The 21,826-nt window shown below is 39.4% G+C and overlaps 1 protein-coding gene across 14 annotated transcripts in view; it reads right to left on the reverse strand.

The window, feature by feature from the left end:
• Positions 1-1,557: 1,557 nt before the first annotated feature.
• The window catches only part of LOC139963700 (retinoic acid receptor RXR-alpha-B-like), a 104,708-nt gene continuing 84,439 nt past the window's right edge, over positions 1,558-21,826 (reverse strand). For 6 of the 14 annotated variants that reach the window (XM_071964775.1, XM_071964772.1, XM_071964771.1 and 3 more), the window contains exons 2-8: positions 15,903-16,028; positions 14,710-14,994; positions 12,221-12,400; positions 11,525-11,700; positions 9,958-10,084; positions 7,731-7,955; positions 1,558-4,087 (exon numbers count right to left, since the gene is read on the reverse strand). In XM_071964775.1, coding sequence (XP_071820876.1) covers positions 3,837-4,087; positions 7,731-7,955; positions 9,958-10,084; positions 11,525-11,700; positions 12,221-12,400; positions 14,710-14,994; positions 15,903-16,023 — 1,365 coding nt within the window. In that variant the 5' untranslated portion in view covers positions 16,024-16,028 and the 3' untranslated portion in view covers positions 1,558-3,836. Of the gene's footprint in view, positions 4,088-7,730; positions 7,956-8,370; positions 8,556-9,957; positions 10,085-11,524; positions 11,701-12,220; positions 12,401-14,709; positions 14,995-15,884; positions 16,029-21,826 lie in introns of those variants that run through there. The other 8 variants (XM_071964768.1, XM_071964766.1, XM_071964765.1 and 5 more) reach the window with 3 other exon arrangements.

The following is a 21,826-nucleotide window of genomic DNA, read 5'->3' on the forward strand; positions in this document are numbered from 1 at the left end:
CATACAGGTATAGCCTTATGAAATTGGCCATTTTGGGCCAAAAATGAAAGTTCTCAAATCTCTCCCAGACAACGTAGAAGGGAGAGGCTAGAAGATTCTCTACTCAAAGTTCATTGGACTTCATGTTATGATCTTCATCTTCACATAAAGGTTATATAAGGTCAGCTTGTATAGAGTTATTACAGGCTATGGAGGTCATTGGACTTTTATATGATCTTCATATTCACATAAGTGTGAGAACATTGCTACCTCAAAACCTAATATTTTGTGCATTGTTTGCAGCATTCACTTCTTTAGACATTTTCTTCAAAATATTTTCAATCAGATTTCTCACATTCATGTTGTTTCTCTTTACCTATTTTCAGATTTTGGAAAGCTATTTTATGTTAATGATGCAAAGTAAGGAAGTAAAAATTGCAAATAAATTGCCATCAATTTAAAGTATACAGTAACATATCGGCTCTTTTCTGATAGATCCCAGGTTCATAACGCTGTTTGAACACGAAACATAATTGATAGGTATTTTCTTTGCTGGATTCGTTTGTCAACATATAAAACGGAATGTAAAGCTTTGAAAAAAAAAACATACCATAAATAACCCCTCTCCCGTTGCCATGATGACCCCCTCTCCCATTGCCATGATGACCCCCTCTCCCGTTGCCGTGATGACCCCCTCTCCTGTTGCCGTGATGACCCCCTCTCCCGTTGCCGTGATGATGTCCTCTCCCGTTGCCGTGATGACGTCCTCTCCCGTTGCCATGACCCCCTCTCCCGTTGCCGTGACCCCCTCTCCCGTTGCCATGATGACCCCCTCCTGTTGCCATGATGACCCCCTTTCCCGTTGCCATGATGACCCCCTCTCCCATTGCCTTGACCCCCTCTCCCGTTGCCGTGATGACCCCCTCCAGTTGCCATGATGACCCCCTCTCCCGTGATGACCCCCTCTCCCGTTGCCGTAATGAGCCCCTCTCCCGTTGCCGTGATGACCCCCTCTCCCGTTGCCGTGATGACCCCCTCTCCCGTTGCCGTTATGACCCCCTCTCCCGTTGCCATGATGACCACCTCCCATTGCCATGATGACCCCCTCTCCCATTGCCCTGATGACCCCCTTTCCCGTTGCCATGATGACCCCTCTCCCGTTGCCATGATGACCCCTCTCCCATTGCCATGATGACCCCCTCTCCCGTTGCCATGATGACCCTTTCCCGTTGCCATGATGACCCCCTCTCCCGTTGCCATGATGACCCCTCTCCCGTTGCCATGATGACCCCCTCTCTCGTTGCCATGACCTCTTCCGTTGCCATGATGACCTCCTCTCCGGTTGCCATGATGACCCCTCTCCCGTTGCCATGATGACCCCCTCTCCCGTTGCCATGATGATCCCCTCTCCTGTTTCCTGGTTTGCTGAAAGGCTGTCAAAAAGTATTTTTTAGTAGTGGGGTGGGTGGCTGTGGTACCACTACCACCACTGCCCATCTAGGAGTAATTTGAGTACAGTTGGTCACTTATTGGATCTATATAGTTAGTTTACATGAACTGCAATAAAAACATAAACTATTAGATAGCATACATTTATTTATCCCAATGTTTTCCACTACGAGCTTAGAATGTTACAGCATGTTTATTGTATATACAGCATAGGTACACAGAACTCCACACATGGAAGTAATACACCAAACTGAACAAGAGGATCCCTTAAGAAGAAAACACTTTTGGATCTCTGTCCTCTATATCAAAACGGTTTAATATTCTCTCCGTGTGTGTGTGTTATGTTTGTTACTAACTGAGTGGTTATAAAACAGAAGTGATCCCCCTACTTCCCCCCCCCCCCACCCCATCCCTCCAAATAATCACAAAACTCACTTGATGACAAAAGTGCAGAAAGTTTGAAATAAAATTTTATCTACATCAATTATTAAAAATAATCATAAGTTTAGATTGAATGGCATAATGGAGATATTTACTAGTTATGCCTCGGAGGTAACACGTTGACCTGTCAAAAGTTGAGATAACGAGTATTTATGTCATCTCTGATTTGAAAGGAGGTGTTCAAATAGCTAGTGGCATTCTCACTGTAATTGAACAATCCTGGACAAAAATTATTACTCCCTGTAGAGATTCTTGTTGTTAAAACCACAAACAATGTTTGTACTTCTGTTGATCCAGACACTGCTGTGATCCCAGCAGGGTATCACTAACAGAAATAAAAAGATGACAACCCACCCTCTATCTCGTTGCTTTCAAATTCCTCTTCCAAACTGTAAAATTTCAGTGGAAAAGGGTTTTTCTTCAAAGACTATAATAGAGAATTCCATCTTGGCATGCAAGGCCATCATCCACAATAGAAAAAGATTAATTTTAAGGTAGCGATTGCTTCATGCACATGCCATCTCCACCTGGTCCATATCAGCTGCTTTTAAATCCCGCCCCCTCTTGTTCATCTACATATACATTGACCACAAAATGTGAAAAGGTCAAACTTAGGCTCCTCCCCATATTATTATGCATGAGCAAGTCCAGAGCTCTCATGAATATCATTAATTTAATGCTTCCATTATTTTACTGTTATCATCGTAGACTTACTAAAGTGGTTGGATGAATATATGAATAAACATGCCCATTAAAGCATACACTTTGGCATGCGGACTATGAAATAACTACAGTGGCTATCTGCACAATAGCGACGACGTGTATTCGTAATATAAAAAGTGTAAACAAATCCTAAATACTTTTCCAGTATATGTTTTTATCACATGATTTTAGAATTTCACTCAGTCTATATGGTTTTATACGTAATCACAATAATCAACCGTGTAATCACCTGTCATGATTCATGTTCATTAATTTCATGGATTATTTACTATAAATGTAAAATCTCTATGAAGTGATAAACTGAGACCCTAGAAAACAAAAGAGAATGGTAATTAAATGTGTTTACAGGTTACAACAAAGAAAGATATTTGTATATAAAATGTTGGTTTGTTTTTTGTTCATTTTAACTCACATATACATACCCATGGGTTAATGAATAGATGCTTATTCTGTAGAAAGTTTACATAATCTCTACACCAGCCAAAATTCTTGTAGCAAGTCTAGAATTTTGTAAAATTACAAATGCCAGAAACTAAAGACCAGACCACGAGAACATTATTATGAGGCAGTTAAAATATGAATTACATGAGAATTTATCCAACACAGTCAAGATTGCACAGAATGAAAAAGAAAAAAAAAACAGAATTTTGCTCTCTGCAATAGATTAACTGTCCTGCATGCTAACTTTCATCAGTGTGAATGGTGGTGGTGCTGGGAGTGAGTTCATACCTCATGTCATGACATCAAACCTTATTATTATCTGAACCAGCCTGATCAATGTCCTGTGGCTATGCTAATTGATATATTAGTATTATTAACACATGTTTAATACCCTAGTTTTGATCCAGGGTCTTAATCTACCAAACATCACCTGTTATTTTCTTATATGATCCGCTCAACACTTGCAGCATCAAACCACAGCTTGGAGGTAATAAACATGTTAAAATAACAAATAAATGATTATACATTATGTCCTAGTCCAGAGGCTTTAAATTATTTACACTTCAAAATTAATGTCCCCTTTATGACGACAAGAAGGTTCAAGGGCAGCGATGGCCGACCACATGCCCTTTGTCCCGCCCTGTTTACGACTTGGTCGCACGTGATTACAGCACGAAATGACAACTGACAACACAAAAATATCTTTTGTTTTTATCCAATTTATCAATTATCCTCTGCCTTCTCCTCCTCCTGAGAGGTGAACAGTTTGATGATTTCAGGAATCTGGTTTTGTATCTGGTGATTCAGCTATTACTGGGCGCTTCTAACATCTCCATGAGGAAGGTATCAATGGGTGTGTCTCCAATTAACTTGAAAAAGAAGAGGTGTTCCAGGCACTTGAGACCGATGGAACGAAGTGCTGGTAACCTCAAGAGCAGCTTGGCAAACCTTCCTGGTTCCTCCGGGTACTGTGTGCGGCAATATTCTTCCAAAGAGGCATACACTTTTTCTCGTAGCTCTTCGACTTTTTGAACGGATGTCAAGTTCTTTGCATCTGAGAAGAGATGAGACCAAAAGGCTATCATAGCAACGTAGGCATGGATAGTGTAACAACAATGACAGATGCATGGATGGTGTAACAACAATGACAGATGCATGGATAGTGTAACAACAATGTACTTGTATGCCAAAACTATGGCTAACAAAGATTGACCAATGAGAATAATGATACATGGGGTCATTTATTCAGTGCATATCTACAATACAAGGCTGCTGACACTATGCAGGTGGTGATATGGTCTGGGTGCGGGTGGTGATGTGTTCTGGGTGCAGGTGGTGATATGTTCTGGGTGCGGGTGGTGATGTGTTCTGGGTTTAGGTGGTGATATGTTCTGGGTGCAGGTGGTGATGTGTTTTGGGTGCAGGTGGTGATATGTTCTGGGTGCAGGTGGTGATATGTTCTGGGTGCAGGTGGTGATATGCTCTGGGTGCAGGTGGTGATATGTTCTGGGTGCAGGTGGTGATGTGTTTTGGGTGCAGGTGGTGATATGGTCTGGGTGCAGGTGCTGATATGTTCTGGGTGTAGGTGCTGATAAGTTCTGGGTGCAGGTGGTGAAATGTTCTGGGTGCAGGTGGTGATGTTCTGGGTGCAGGTGGTGATATGTTCTGGGTGCAGGTGGTGATATGTTCTGGGTGCAGGTGTCGATATGTTCTGGGGTGTGGAACATTTCTCTCTGATAAAATGACATCACTGTCTGTCATAGATTTATTTCTTAAGCATCTTTTTGGATAAGATAGTTTTTCAATTCCATAACAAATAGAGTTCACTGCTTTATGTGAAGTTTCATACAACTAATGACTAATGGGCTTTGTGATTCCTTGCCATACAATTTGCACAAAATTCCAAATAATTATCCGACTCATAGAGAGCAAGTGAGTTAAATTTGTCCAAGAATTAAGTGAGAACTAGAAAAGAATATAGATCTCCATCTCTTGTTTGTGGACACTCCCTTGTGGGCCAACAACCATTTCATTCACTGGAAAGGATTTTACAGTTTTGGATTTATATTCCAAAATGTTTCAATATCCAGAAAGAACAGTCTTCCTATGTAAAATATAGACACATAGTTGTATGAATAAAAGGATATCATCTTTTACCAATTCTGAGCTAGCAAATCAGCTGTGCTACCAACCATTCCTTAATGGTAGTTATTAATAATAGTTAATTAATAGTAGTTACATTATTAATCAATAAGAGTTACATGACATTGTTTATACACTGTGATATATTTGTATAAAGCAAAATCATCTGGTATAAATCACAGAGAAAATGGCCAATTTTGAGACCATTTTATATAAGCTGTTGACCCCTTGAAGCTCAGAGGGTGAAAACTGATAAGGGCCAGTATGAGTATGTTTAAAGCAAGTCTAACAACTCTTTAAAGCAGATTTCATTTCTTGGATGACTGTATGTTTTGTTGAAGACCTATAAAGCACCTTCACTAAACTTAACTGAATTTGACCAAACTATGTTCACCTAAAGAAAATCAGCTCTTTGGAAAATTCAGATTACTGGTAGCATTAATTTCAGAGTTATCATGTTTATAAGCTTTTCAGACTTTGACACCTGTTGACCTCATGTGACATTTGACCTCTATCAATTTCAGCGCGTTCTTGCACTCACCAAGCTGGATCTAAATGCTAAGTGTGTTAAAGAAGGATGTACATTTTTGAGATATTGTGTTTACAGGATGTTCAGACTTTGACTGTTGACCACAAATGACTGCTGACCTGCATCAATTTCAATATGTACTGACCAAGCTGGACTGCATACCATATAAGAAGTTCAACAAAGATGTACTTTATGAATTATCATGTTTACAAAGTTGTCAGACTTTGACCGCTGTTGACCCCAAATGACCATTGAACTTCACAGAAAAAGAAAAGGGATCTTGTACTCAAAAAGACAGAGCCACATACCAAGTATGAAGTTAATCCACCATGAACTTTTTGAGTTTGAGTCACAGTGTTTTCAAGCAAGTGTCACATCACCATCACAGCCTCATGCAAACAAAACATACAAGTTTTCAATTTGCCATTTGGTGTGATATATTGCTAATTTAAGGAAAGTCAGGCTGCCAAAGTAACAGCTTAATTGCTTGCTCATTAACCATCATTTGGTGCAAAACAATACATGATAGGTTTGTAAAATTACTGACCAAGGTTTTAAGCTTGTGGTTGCCAATTTACAATGAGTTGAACTCATAGAGTTGAACAATAAAACACAACATATAGATTTAAAACCTGGAAAAGAACATCATTTTGGACATTAAGTATCCAAACAAGATCCAGAATATTCTATAACTATCACACACTAAACTAAAATATGACAGTGCACAAACCTAAATGCATTTTCTGATCAATATTGGCTTGAAGAAATGACCACTACCATTTTTCCATTTCACTGCCATCTAGATACCAAAGACTAATTTTGTACACTAGTGCCAGCACAACATGTGTGTGTTTGGAAGTAATGTATGAGAGTACAATGGAATTTCATCTTGGAGCCTGAGGACTGCTAACAACAATCTACCAAGGTCAGAGCTACTCACCTCTACATTTCAACTGATACAGTTATTTATCTCTCTATCAGCTTTAAGGTAGAGGTGGGTAGTGGGGAAAATCCCAATTTTCCCCACTTCCAAATAAAACAAAGATGTACACAATTCTTTGTATATATTCTGCGCACCCCTTCCAGGTGGATATGCGCGTGTTATAAATCATTATTTTTATTATTATTTTTTTTATTGTTCTGCCATGTATGCAAATTATTCAATCATAACACAGTATGGACAACAGTAATTTCCTGAACCAATTTCAAATAGCAACAGTTGAAATGCATCCCACTTTCTATAAAGTGTCAAAATCTCTACAAAACTGTAAATTTCTGTTTGGACGAGCAAAGTCAGCTATGGGAGGTTGTCTGGTGAGCGAATGATTGTTTCCATCAAACTCAGATTGCGTTGCAACTACAATAACCAAGAAATAACTGATAATATGATATCACCAACCATTCCATCACTTGAGAGATTTTGAAATAAAATAACAAATAGTGGTAGGCATATGACCCACCCAAAGGGAGTATTACTGGTCCACAGCAGGTGTTATATTCATCAAACACTTACACAACTCTCCTACAGTCTATATAGTGGTCATTCTTGTTTTTTTGCTATATTTGTGGGGAAGGGGGGGAGACAATCACATTTTCTGTTTAGACAACCAAAAAAGGATGACCTTGTCCATGGGAAAACCAGAAAATACCCTGAAACATTTGCCCTGATCTTGCACACAATACAACACTGGATAACTGGACTTACATTCAGGGAATAGAAATTAACATTGTTTTGTCAAATAGCAATATGACCTGGCTGCTGCTTGACCTAAAGATACCAATTGATGTGTTATTCACAAACATTCTTAAAGACAGAAAAAATATACAGCCCATTCATTTGCCATTAAGCAACTCTCACCATTGGTAGAAAAGTATGGTTTTCTTGAACATTTTTCATGAGTGTGACCCCCATGTTGTTTTCTTGGGTCACAGGCATTTGGAAGAATAAATGTTTTATCATAAAAGCAAATCTACGGTAGTCAGTTGGTATTTTAAACCAGGCTGCTACTTTCCTGTACCATCTTACCTGGATTAAAAAGCACTATAGCTCTGAGGCAGCCCAGCTCAGATTTGTCCATTTTCATTTCACGCATTTTAGCGACTAGCTCTGTCAGAACCCGGTCGAATATGGTACCAACCCCTGCACTGTGAGCACTGTTCCTGTGGACATGTAACCCTGTGGCCAATAGGATACCATCATTGACAGCTATGGAACGGTGTGAAAATGCAGCAATCAGGAGCTCATTCCAGCCTGCAAATACAATGTGGGAAAAGGTTACTAATTTGTAGACCGAGTAGCCGGAGCTCATTCCAGCCTGGTAATACAATGATGTGGGGGAAAGTGAGTAATTTGTAGACCGGGTAGCAGGAGCTCATTCCAGCCTGGAAATACAATGAAGTGGGGGAAAGTGAGTAATTTGTAGACCGGGTAGCAGGAGCTCATTCCAGCCTGGAAATACAATGATGTGGGGGAAAGTGAGTAATTTGTAGACCAGGTAGCAGGAGCTCATTCCAGCCTGGAAATACAATGATGTGGGGGAAAGTGAGTCATTTGTAGACCAGGTAGCAGAAGCTCATTCCAGCCTGGAAATACAATGATGTGGGAGAAAGTGAGTAATTTGTAGACCAGGTAGCAGGAGCTCATTCCAGGCTGGAAATACAATGATGTGGGGGAAAGTGAGTCATTTGTAGACCAGGTAGCAGGAGCTCATTCCAGCCTGGAAATACAATGATGTGGGAGAAAGTGAGTCATTTGTAGACCAGGTAACAGGAGCTGATTCCAGGCTGGAAATACAATGATGTGGGGGAAAGTGAGTCATTTGTAGACCAGGTAGCAGGAGCTCATTCCAGCCTGGAAATACAATGATGTGGGAGAAAGTGAGTCATTTGTAGACCAGGTAACATATGCAATAGTAGATAGAAGCCTAGTAAGAGAAGATGTCTTACATGGTAACAGTCATGCACCCTCCCCCCCCCGGCACCCTCCACAGACGGTGGGACACCCTTCATCACAGTGGAACAGCAAGAGGAATTCCCACATGTAGTTAAACATTGAGTATCTGAACATGTCAGGAGCAGAGGTTATCTTGATCATGGCAACTGGAGTACCAGCAACATTGTACCTCTGTTGACTTTTGGAAAAGTGCATTTACCACCTATGACATGTCACACAATATTAACAGACATGAATTCATGTAATAAAGATATTTCATGTTACTTTTATGTACCGGTGACATATGTTTTTGAGTTCAACATCTGCCTTCATAAAATGCATTCAATTTGCTGACTAATTTAATTATTTAATTTGTTCTTACAACTCATGATGCAAATGTTGAGACTGTACAGACTGTAAAACAAACATGAACACTGACCTTGTAGACATACTGCAGCAGAGGTAAATAGCCTAGAAATACTTTGCATATACTACTTTACATTTGGGGCTGGGCGCATTATTGTCATGAACTTACTAGGCTAACCAACAGCTAATTCATTTTAGCAGCTAAAGCCATTGCACTAGGGGTTTTCTGATATGAAACATAACTCTTATAGCAATGGCAGTAAAGACTGCTCAATTATCTGAAGTGAACCTGCTGAAATATGGTTACAGTAGGCAACCAGCTATTTGAATATGGTTACAGTAGGCAACCAGCTATTGAAATATGGTAACAGTAAACAGCCAGCTATTGAAATATGGTAATAGTAGGCAACCAGCTATTTGAATATGGTTACAGTAGACAACCAGCTATTTGAATATGGTTACAGTAGGCAACCTGCTAGTTGAATATGGTTAAAGTAGGCAACCTGCTATTTGAATATGGTTACAGTAGGCAACCAGGTGTTGGAATATGGTTACAGTAGGCAACCAGGTGTTGGAATATGGTTACAGTAGACAACCAGCTGTTGGAATATGGTTACAGTAGGCAACCAGGTGTTGGAATATGGTTACAGTAGGCAACCAACTGTTGGAATATGGTTACAGTAGACAACCAGCTATTGGAATATGGTTACAGTAGGCAACCAGCTATTGGAATATGGTTACAGTAGGCAACCAGCTGTTGGAATATGGTTACAGAATGCAACCAGCTATTGGAATATGGTTACAGTAGGCAACCGGCTATAGGAATATGGTTAGAGTAGACAACCAGCCTTTGCATTATTTGCCAACATTGCTACATAAGATATGTTTGATTGAAGTTTAATTTGAAGTGACCATTATGTGGCATATTTATGGTTAGTGCTGCAGTAATACACACCAGCTCTGAGTAATGTGACCTGGTCATCCAGTGGTAGCTCTGTAAAGTGTGGGATCCTCTTGGCCCATTCTACCAACGTAAATAACTGCTTGTCTGCTGCCTGGCAAATGTTTGTCACTGGATCATGCTGGAGCAATACAACAAAAATAACAAATAGTGAAGAAATGAAGAAATAGCAAACATATCACCATCTTGTAACCTCATATGCCACCCTCCTATGAACATACCCATCTAGTATCCTCACATGCCACCCTGATATGAACATATCCATATAGTACCCTCAAATGCCACCCTGACATGGACATATCCATATAGTACCCTCAAATGCCACCCTGACATAGCCATAACAATATAGTATCCTCAAATGCCACCCTGATATGAACATATCCATATAGTACCCTCAAATGCCACCCTGATATGAACATATTCATCTAGTACCCTCAATGCCACCCTGATATATCATATTCATCTAAATGCCACCCTGATATATCATATTCATCTAGTATCCTCAAATGCCACCCTGACATGGACATATCCATCTAGTACCCTCAAATGCCACCCTGATATGAACATATTATTCTAGTAACCCTCAAATGCCACCCTGACATGGACATATCCATATAGTACCCTCAAATGCCACCCTGATATGAACATATCCATCTAGAATCCTCAAATGCCACCCTGACATAGCCATAACAATCTAGTATCCTCAAATGCCACCCTGATATGAACATATCCATATAGTACCCTCAAATGCCACCCTGATATGAACATATTCATCTAGTACCCTCAATGCCACCCTGATATATCATATTCATCTAAATGCCACCCTGATATATCATATTCATCTAGTATCCTCAAATGCCACCCTGACATGGACATATCCATCTAGTATCCTCAAATGCCACCCTGATATGAACATATCCATATAGTACCCTCAAATGCCACCCTGATATGAACATATTCATCTAGTACCCTCAATGCCACCCTGATATATCATATTCATCTAAATGCCACCCTGATATATCATATTCATCTAGTATCCTCAAATGCCACCCTGACATGGACATATCCATCTAGTATCCTCAAATGCCACCCTGATATGAACATATCCATATAGTACCCTCAAATGCCACCCTGACATAGCCATAACAATCTAGTATCCTCAAATGCCACCCTGACATGAACATACCCATCTAGTATCCTCAAATGCCACCCTGACATGGACATATCCATCTAGTATCCTCAAATGCCACCCTGACATAGCCATAACAATCTAGTATCCTCAAATGCCACCCTGACATGGACATATCCATAAAGTACCCTCAAATGCCACCCTGATATGAACATATCCATCTAATACATGGATTCACTAACTCAGAGTTTGTTAATTAACTCATGAATGTCAAGTAAGTTCTAACAAACTCTGCTAGTCACATATTCTACACACTAGTGCATTAACTTCTTAAGGCAGCAATGAATACCAGCAATCAAACTAGATGTTAGCTGACACATAGCAAGGCAGCAGTAAGTAATAGCAAACCATGCTAGATGTATGTTAACTCACAGGTGTGTCAACATATGTGTCTGTATTTGGTTCCACAGCCAGTTCAGCTTCTAGTATCTTCTCTACGGGCATGTCGTTGTTTGCTCCACTGGTGCTCTCTACTTGACTGTCTCCGGTAGGCTTGTCCTTCCTCTGCCTCTCCTCTTGAACAGCTTTACCAAAATTAGAACACAAAGCTATACAGCGAGACCACTTATAAAGATTTCCAGCCCAACCACCCATTCCTAAGTGCGACACAATAATCTTACACAATTACTCCTCACAAGCAGCCTTAGCTAAAAAATTGACTTGTAACTTGCCAAATAAACTTCTGAATTGAAATATATATAGTCTCACTAGAAGATGCCAAAGTCAATTTTAACACCACGACATATAAGTCAAACTTTCCCATCGTCAACTGCCTTTAGTAATTTCATAAAATGAAATTATTTTCAAATTACATTTCTAAAAAGAAAGAATGAAACTTGTTGGCAAAAAACTGTGAAATAAGCAACCAATTTACAACGTCTGTAGTTCTGTTCATTGTTGAAGTTTCCAAATAAAGTTTCAGTTTAAAGTTGTAGTTTAAAGTTGTAGTTAAAAGTTGTAGTTTAAAGGTTTCAAGTTTAGACTAACTCCACTCTGCTAGTGTCACACAATAAGCACATTTTAATCCTATATATATATATGCCCTGTAATTGGTACTTTAGAGCTTACCTTCTCGCCTCATACCCATCTCAATGCATTTCTGGTAGCGGCAGTACTGACATCTGTTTCTCTGTCGTTTGTCCACTATGCAACTTCTCTCATCACGACATGTGTAGGTTAGATCTTTCCTGACTGTCCTCTTGAAAAAGCCTTTGCATCCTTCACAACTGTATACTCCATAGTGTTTGCCTGAAAGTAATAAAAAACATAATATCTGTGTTCACTCTAGCATGGAAGGAGTCTAGCATAGAAGGAGTCTAGCATGGAAGAACTCTAGCATGAAAGGACTCTAGCATGAAAGGACTCTAGCATGGATAGAGTCTAGCATGGGAGGAGCCTAGGATGGAAGGACTCTAGCATGAAAGGACTCTAGCATGGATAGAGTCTAGCATGGGAGGAGCCTAGGATGGAAGGACTCTAGCATGGAAGGACTCTAGCATGAATAAAGTCTAGCATGGGAGGAGCCTAGGATGGAAGGAGTCTAGCATGGAAGAACTCTAGCATGGAAGGACTCTAGCATGGAAGGACTCTAGCATGGAAGGACTCATTTCATTTATTTATTTGTTTTATCACAATGTTCAGGTAATAATAATAACCACATATATACATATAAAGTAACAAAAATACAAAGAGTTGTAAAAGACAGTGCTCTATAAAACCTTTATGGCTTAATGAGTAGAGCACTCCCTTTACTTAATGATAAAGATAAAATAAAAATATGTTTCTAAACAAGTAACAAACAACTCTATTCCTAGGAAGCACTCATGTACTATTCTAGTCCTCTACCTAGGTATCACTCATGTACCATTCTAGTCCTCTACCTAGGTAACACTCATGTACCATTATAATCCTCTATCTAGGTAACACTCATGTACAATTCTAGTCCTCTACCTAGGTATCACTAATGTACCATTCTAGTCCTCTACCTAGGTAACACTCATGTACCATTCTAGTCCTCTACCTAGGTAACACTCATGTACAATTCTAGTCCTCTACCTAGGTAACACTCATGAACCATTCTAGTCCTCTACCTAGGTAACACTCATGTACTATTATAGTCCTCTACCTAGGTAACACTCATGTACCATTCTAGTCCTCTACCTAGGTAACACTCATGTGTACCATTCTAGTCCTCTACCTAGGTAACACTCATGTACCATTCTAGTCCTCTACCTAGGTAACACTCATGTACCATTCTAGTCCTCTACCTAGGAAGCACTCATGTCCTATTATAGTCCTCTACCTAGGTAACATTCATGTACTATTATAGTCCTCTACCTAGGTATCACTCATGTACCATTCTAGTCCTCTACCTAGGTAACACTCATGTACCATTCTAGTCCTCTACCTAGGTAATACTCATGTACCATTCTAGTCCTCTACCTAGGTATCACTCATGTCCTATTATAGTCCTCTACCTAGGTAACATTCATGTACTATTATAGTCCTCTACCTAGGTAACACTCATGTACCATTCTAGTCCTCTACCTAGGTAACACTCATGTACTATTATAGTCTTCTACCTAGGTAACACTCATGTACTATTATAGTCCTCTACCTAGGTAATACTCATGTACCATTCTAGTCCTCTACCTAGGTATCACTCATGTCCTATTATAGTCCTCTACCTAGGTAACATTCATGCACTATTCTAGTCCTCTACCTAGGTAAAACTCATGTACTATTATAGTCCTCTATCTAGGTTACATTCATGTCCTATTCCAGTACTCTACCTAGGTAACATTCATGTCCTATTCCAGTACTCTACCTAGGTAACACTCATGTACCATTCTAGTCCTCTACCTAGGTATCACTCATGTCCTATTATAGTCCTCTACCTAGGTAACATTCATGTACTATTATAGTCCTCTACCTAGGTAACACTCATGTACCATTCTAGTCCTCTACCTAGGTAACACTCATGTACTATTATAGTCCTCTACCTAGGTAACACTCATGTACTATTATAGTCCTCTACCTAGGTATCACTCATGTCCTATTATAATCCTCTACCTAGGTTACATTCATGTCCTATAATAGTCCTCTACGTAGGTAACATTCATGTACCATTCTAGTCTTCTACCTAGGTAACACTCATGCACTATTATAGTCCTCTACCTAGGTAACACTCATGTCCTATTCCAGTACTCTACCTAGGTAACATTCATGTCCTATTCCAGTACTCTACCTAGGTAACACTCATGTACCACTAATCCTCTACCTAGGTAACACTCATGAACTATTATAGTCCTCTACCTAGGTATCACTCATGTCCTAATACAGTCCTCTACCTAGGTAACACTCATGTCCTATTATAGTCCTCTACCTAGGTAACACTCATGTCCTATTATAGTCCTCTACCTAGGTAACATTCATGTCCTATTATAGTCCTCTACCTAGGTAACACTCATGCACTATTCTAGCATCATCATCCTATATCTAGGTACTGTTACTCTTCTGTCTACAGTTTTTAATATAAGTTGATGCTTGTAGAATACCTGAAGCTCTGTCTCCACAAACTGCACAAATGCTCTTTTGCATGGAAGTCCCAGGGAGGGACCCTGGGGAAACTGCTGATGACTGGCTGACCTGGGAGAAGTTTATACTTCCTGGGGTCATAGGGGGACTTTGATCTGGCATCATACCTCCTCCATGCATGCTCCCTGACAACGGATGTAACGGTATTGAGAGAGGCGAGGGAGCAAGTATCACTGGCTTTATATCATCTGAAGCAGACATACTACTTAAAGTAGGTGACTGCATTGGGGATGGTGAATTCATACCTGTTAAGCAAAGAAAATTACCAAGAAACTGGTAAACATGAGCAAGGAAACGTTAATATGGTCAGGTTTACCCGAGCTTTAGTTTTGGAGATATGAACACACAGCACCACTAACTGTATAAGTCTTTTTTCTATTCAGCAAGGAATAACAAATGACTTTAAAGGATATTTATCTATTAAATTAGTCAACAAGACCATAGTAACAACCCACCATGACTACAGTGACAACCCACCATGACGACAGTAATAACCCACACGGAGGACAGCAAGTACCCACCAGGACTACAGTAACGACCCACTTGTGTCCCACTTGGTGTAAACTTTTTGTGCTTTATTTGCAAACCTCCTCATCATTCTTTTTAAGATTTCGGTTGAACTTTTATAGTCTAGATCAGCATGGCTAAATGTATGTCCATATTGTCTAGTGCCTGTCAGTGGAACTCTTCAAGGTATTTTGACTTCATCAAGTTACAGTTTGCTGAAGTAATCAACCAACATCAATAATAAGCAGGACAAACTACCGGAAACTGGTTCCAACAGCTGCTTGAGAGATTACTGTTAGTCACCTTTACATATTACAAGGGTCCAGGACGATGAGAGAGCTTGGCAAGCTTGGCTAGTCATGACTGGATACCCAGCCTCCTCCTCCTTTCAAGAGGCTTAACATTAAATAGATTGGTTTCATGAATGCTTCACAGGTTCTATCAGGAGAGTGAGTGTAGCTTCAGAATGGTATTACACCTGCAACTAGCATATATAAATATATATATATATATATATATATTTATAAATATATATATTCTAGTCTTGCAAGGTTGACACTACTGGTTATTAAAAGAAAACAGATATGAAAGGTTAAATTAAAGAGAAAGAATAGAAGAGTTTATTTACGGAAATGACCACCAGTACCTCCCAAACTACTGACGGAGGATGGTCCCATGGAGGCAGTAATGGTTGGAGAGCCCAGTGGAGGAGACCCCATGGTACTGGTAGGGGATTGAATGGACCCCATTGATGACATGGACTTCATCGAGTCTGAGGAAACAAGAAAAATACCAGGTACAAATAAATATACAACATTGTTGTGTGTGAGGATTAAATCTTTGAAAGAAATACTTAATTTTTTGCAAGGATTTTCATGTCAATTAGAAAGTAATATGATTTAAAATGCATTCCATGATTCAGTTTAAGGAAATACAATACATACACCCCTAAAACTTACTGGTTTGGGTATTTATAAACCACAATACTTACTTACACTCTGATCTTCATTCTTGCATAGCGCCCCAATGACCCTGTGTAAGGTCACTGACCTTTCCCTTCCAAATCTACCATTGATTAGTCTATACACAAGTGTTTTCACACCTGGTATTTCAATATCTGCATAAGTACAGTATGCCTGAATTTTCCATGTTTTTTAATGCATGTGTTTTCTTTTACAGGATTGCCCCTCTCACGTGTAATTTTTTTTCTCTCTTGCTGTATTAACTACATGATGACTAAAACTCCACTGTTACTCCACTACAATGTTCTTTGATCAAGACCTCCACTATAATGTTCTTTGATCAAGAACTCTCGCACTATAATGTTCTTTGATCAAGAACTCCACTATAATGTTCTTTGATCAAGAACTCCACTATAATGTTCTTTGATCAAGAACTCCACTGTTACTCCACTACCATGTTCTTTGATTATGTAGTATGTGTGACATCAGTAAAAGATGACATGCTTTGTGATTGGAAATGGTTTTATTTAATGTCAAAACAACCATTAAATGTGGAAGTTGGTTTATCATATCAGATCTCAAGTTCAGTGGCAACACTAATTCCTTGATTTTAAGTACTGTAGCCTAAACTTGCAATATCTAGGTTTTAATTTCAAATTTGTTAAATATTTGTAAATACCTATAAGCCTTCTCTTTATGGTGAAACATGATGGTATTCATCCTATTGTATGGAAGGCTACAACACAGGTTAATTCTTAACCTACGGGGACCTGAGAGTGTGCTGTATTGTTCAATGTTTTGTTGAATTTGATCATATCTCACTTGTTTGACAGATGATGGAGGGTTAGTATGCCATGAGTTGTATGGCCATATATAGGTACAATACTCTATGGTCTCCTACAGGTATATTGTATACCCACAGACCTACACTATGTAAACTGACAGTACACAATGCATATGTTGAGCCTTACAATAAGTCACCAGTCCAAGTCCAAGTACAGGCTTTTTTTTTTCTTTTAAGCTTTTTCACTACACATACCATACCTGTAGATGTATCTAACCAACCAACAGCCCTCACATTTACAAGCTAGGAAACAAAATAGGGAACCGCCTTTGAACTTGCACCTGTCCCATACTTTGCTACTAGCAGTATTCTCAATCATTGTCAAATACTATCCACCGATATGATGCATTCTATACTGTAACTTTTAACAAAACACTATTTATGACAAATAAATTTACCATCAATTGAATCTGTTAGTTGGCTCCATTTGACACGCATCGATCAATCATTTTTGCCAAATTACTACTACAAAAGACCAGTATCTGTGACAAACACCGCATAAAGTAACAAGAAAAATGAATACAATACACTTAAATATGCAGAAACATCCACAAAACAGGCTGTTAAAATGAACTTCATGGACAATGTGTGTAACAGTGTACAACTACCCACAGACAAAGTACAAGTGTTTGGGGAAAGCCTGCACTGCATAAGATCAACACACCATGTGTGTAACAGTGTACAACTACCCACAGACCAGTACAAGTGTTTGGGGAAAGCCTGCACTGCATAACATCAACACACCATGTGAGTAGCAGTGTACAACTACTACCCACAGACAAAGTACAAGTGTTTGGGGAAAGTCTGCACTGCATAAGATCAACACACCATGTGTGTAACAGAGTACAACTACCCACAGACCAGTACAAATGTTTGGGGAAAGCCTGCACTGCATAAGATCAACACACTATGTGTGTAACAGTGTACAACTACCCACATACAAAGTACAAGTGTTTGGGAAAGTCTGCACTGCATAAAATCAACACACCATGTGTGTAACAGTGTACAACTACCCACAGACCAGTACAAGTGTTTGGGGAAAGTCTGCACTGCATAAGATCAACACACCATGTGTGTAACAGTGTACAACTACCCACAGACCAGTACAAATGTTTGGGGAAAGTCTGCACTGCATAAGATCAACACACCATGTGTGTAACAATGTACAACTACTACCCACTGGCAAAGTACAAGTGTTTGGGGAAAGCCTGCACTGCATCAACACACCATGTGTGTAACAGTGTACAACTACCCACAGACCAGTACAAATGTTTGGGGAAAGTCTGCACTGCATAAGATCAACACACCATGTGTGTAACAGTGTACAACTACCCACATACAAAGTACAAGCGTTTGGGAAAGTCTGCACTGCATAAGATCAACACACCATGTGTGTTACAGTGTACAGCTACCCACAGACAAAATACAAGTGTTTGGGGAAGCCTGCACTGCATAAGATCAACACACCATGTGTGTAACAATGTACAACTACTACCCACAGGCAAAGTACAAGTGTTTGGGGAAAGCCTGCACTGCATCAACACACCATGTGTGTAACAGTGTACAACTACCCACAGACCAGTACAAGTGTTTGGGGAAAGCCTGCACTGCATAAGATCAACACACCATGTGTGTAACAGTGTACAACTACTCACATACAAAGTACAAGTGTTTGGGAAAGTCTGCACTGCATAAGATCAACACACCATGTGTGTTACAGTGTACAACTACCCACATACAAAGTACAAGTGTTTGGGAAAGTCTGCACTGCATAAGATCAACACACCATGTGTGTAACAGTGTACAACTACTACCCACAGACAAAGTACAAGTGTTTGGGGGAAATGCCATACCTGCTCATTTTGTATTTACAGGTAAAGGGTTCACTGCCATACTATGAAAACACAACTGACAAGACTCCCCTGGAAGCTCAAGGTCACAGAGGTCAGCTGGCAAAGTGCTTTGACCAGAGCCTGAGGAAGGCTGATGATGGTGGGTGAGGAGGTTCAAGTTGATTGGGTGGTAATTGCCTAATGTCAAGGATATCACAACACTCCATGGTGAAAAGTGATGATCAAATGAGATTGCATAGCAGCACAATGTTGTAAGTAGTAGGAAATGGCTGACAGGGACCAATTACTGTTGTGGAGGGGATGAACAGGCAACCCACCTAGGTATGTAAGACCATGGTATGTAGGTCAGTTGTAGCAGTAGAGCTGTGAACACAGTATACCACTACTGAACAAGGCAACTGACCACTCAGGTTCACTGACCATGCAGGACAACATTAACTGACACCTTTAAATAAATTCCTTGTGTTTTTTAAACCAACTCAATGTGACTACAGCAATGCAAATTAATTACATCAATAGTAACCGTGTAGTGAACTGTGTTACACTATAAGTGTTATACAAACTAACACTTGCAAGGAACATCAATGTTATTTCACACCATGGTCAGTAAATTCAGGAACATCAACATCACCAATGTGGTAGACTTCGAAGAGATACAGTAGCTGGCTACTATGACCAGGAAGTGGGTCGGTTAATATGAACAACTTATATCCATCATACTGTAGAACTTTAAACCTCATGACATAATTCTAGTTGGTCCTGGCTTTCCCTGGACATTAGACAATATCCATGCAATTAACAGTCAATATTGATGAATTATCAATACTTACATTTCCTTGTGACAAATAATTTAAGGACATCCCATATCTTGATGCTCTAGTTTCCCATAAAGGCATTTTATCAAACAATGTTTATGTTCAATGTATCTACAATGTTCAAACTAAACAGTCCCTAGTCCATAGACAATGGAAGCAATTTGTACAGAATGCCACAGTGTGTCCAATGTATTAACCCAAGAGTTTAACAAAAGGACAGCAGAAAATCTGCTATAACCTGTATTTAATATGCTTGACAAGATTCTACCTGAAATCAGAACTTGTACCTTGCACAAATGCATCAAACTTAAATATCCTTTGAAGGAGGATTACTGGAAATATGTCACTTCTGTAAAACAGAATCAAGTTTAATTTTCTCCCAAGAGTCCCAAGCATCAATATATCCAGCACCGATTTCTGAAAGTAAAGGTTACCAGTAATGCCCCCAAATCTCAGTGCCTAAACATGGTGTTCCAACCATCTCTCTCCCCCACCTTCTCCCTGGAGTCCTGACTTTCCAAATTTACACTCATACATTGAAATGGTTGCATTAGAAAACTGTCTCAAAGAGAAAATGCTTGGTGCAAGTTATTTACTATATATATAGCAGTGTTGTGAAGGTTTGATGAATAGAACAGCAATATATATACTGTAGGAGTGATGTGTAGGTTTGGTGAATAGAACAGCAATATGTACCCTGTAGGAGAGATGTGTAGGTTTAAAGAATAGAACACCAATACATATACTGTAGGAGAGATGTGTAGGTTTGATGAATAGAACAGCAATATGTACATTGTAGGAGAGATGTGTAGGTTTGGTGAATAGAACACCAATATATACACTGTAGGAGAGATGTGTAGGTTTGATGAATAGAACACCAATATGTACACTGTAGGAGAGATGTGTAGGTTTGATGAATAGAACAGCAATATGTACTTTGTAGGAGAGATGTGTAGGTTTGATGAATAGAACAGCAATATGTACACTGTTGGAGAGATGTGTAGGTTTGGTGAATAGAACAGCAATATGTACATTGTAGGAGTGATACATAGGTTTGATGAATAGAACAGTAATATGTACACTGTAGGAGTGATGTGTAGGTTTGATGAATAGAACAGCAAAATGAAAAGTCTGGGAATGGCAAATTATCTCACTTTAATCATCATATCGCATATGCTGGTTGTTACCCAACCAAACAACAGCCACAAAACAAAACAGGGGTTAATACCAGCATAGTGTTGTATTATACTACACTGTACAAGAAAGTACAGTAAACTACCAATCAAATTGAAAATACAAGTCAACACCAAAACTGCTATCTACAAAATAAAGTTTACCGGGAAACCCCTTTGACTGATAACCATCTTGTGCTGGGAGTGCGGCAAGTTGTCAAACTCGCTACACAACTGAGAGAATGCAGAATTGAGTTTGTACAGAGCAACGTAGCATTTGTAATATTTTATAAAACAACATGTGTACACCTACAAAACTGTTTATCACAATTCACCTGTATCCCCATATCCACCCCCAGTACCACCCCCACCCTCCAGTACCACCCAGTCCCCCGCCACCTATTATATCAACCAAACTTGCCATTGTTACAAACTATGCATTGACTTAACAAATAGACTTACAAACAACAATGGCATATTGCAGGCGGCTATGCTCTCTTGAGTGAGCTCTCAAGCTGTCTTAAAAATTACAAATTTAGGCAAAAAGGCAATAAATGTCATCAATAAATACCCTAACATCCCTACAGTCGGGTGAATATCAAAGAGACTCTGCTTGAGCTGTTGATTTTATCTGTTGTTTGTATCTATCATGAAAAAACCTCCTTGCATCAGTTCAAAATGCTACCACAATCTACTAAGTATAATACTAAACTAAAAATAACGGAAACAAATGTTAGACACTCCTATCGGTTCAAATATGGGCTGTTACCATGGGTCTAAGGTCGGCACAAACTTTCTGTGAGGTATCTCTACGAATGACACATGTACAAGTACTTAATGCTTACTTATATATATATATATATATATATATATATATATATATATATATGCTAGTAGAGAACACTGCATGTAATGAATTACTGC

The sequence above is a fragment of the Apostichopus japonicus genome, chromosome 22, assembly GCF_037975245.1.
Source record: "Apostichopus japonicus isolate 1M-3 chromosome 22, ASM3797524v1, whole genome shotgun sequence".
In the NCBI taxonomy this organism is placed as follows: Eukaryota; Metazoa; Echinodermata; class Holothuroidea; order Aspidochirotida; family Stichopodidae; genus Apostichopus; species Apostichopus japonicus.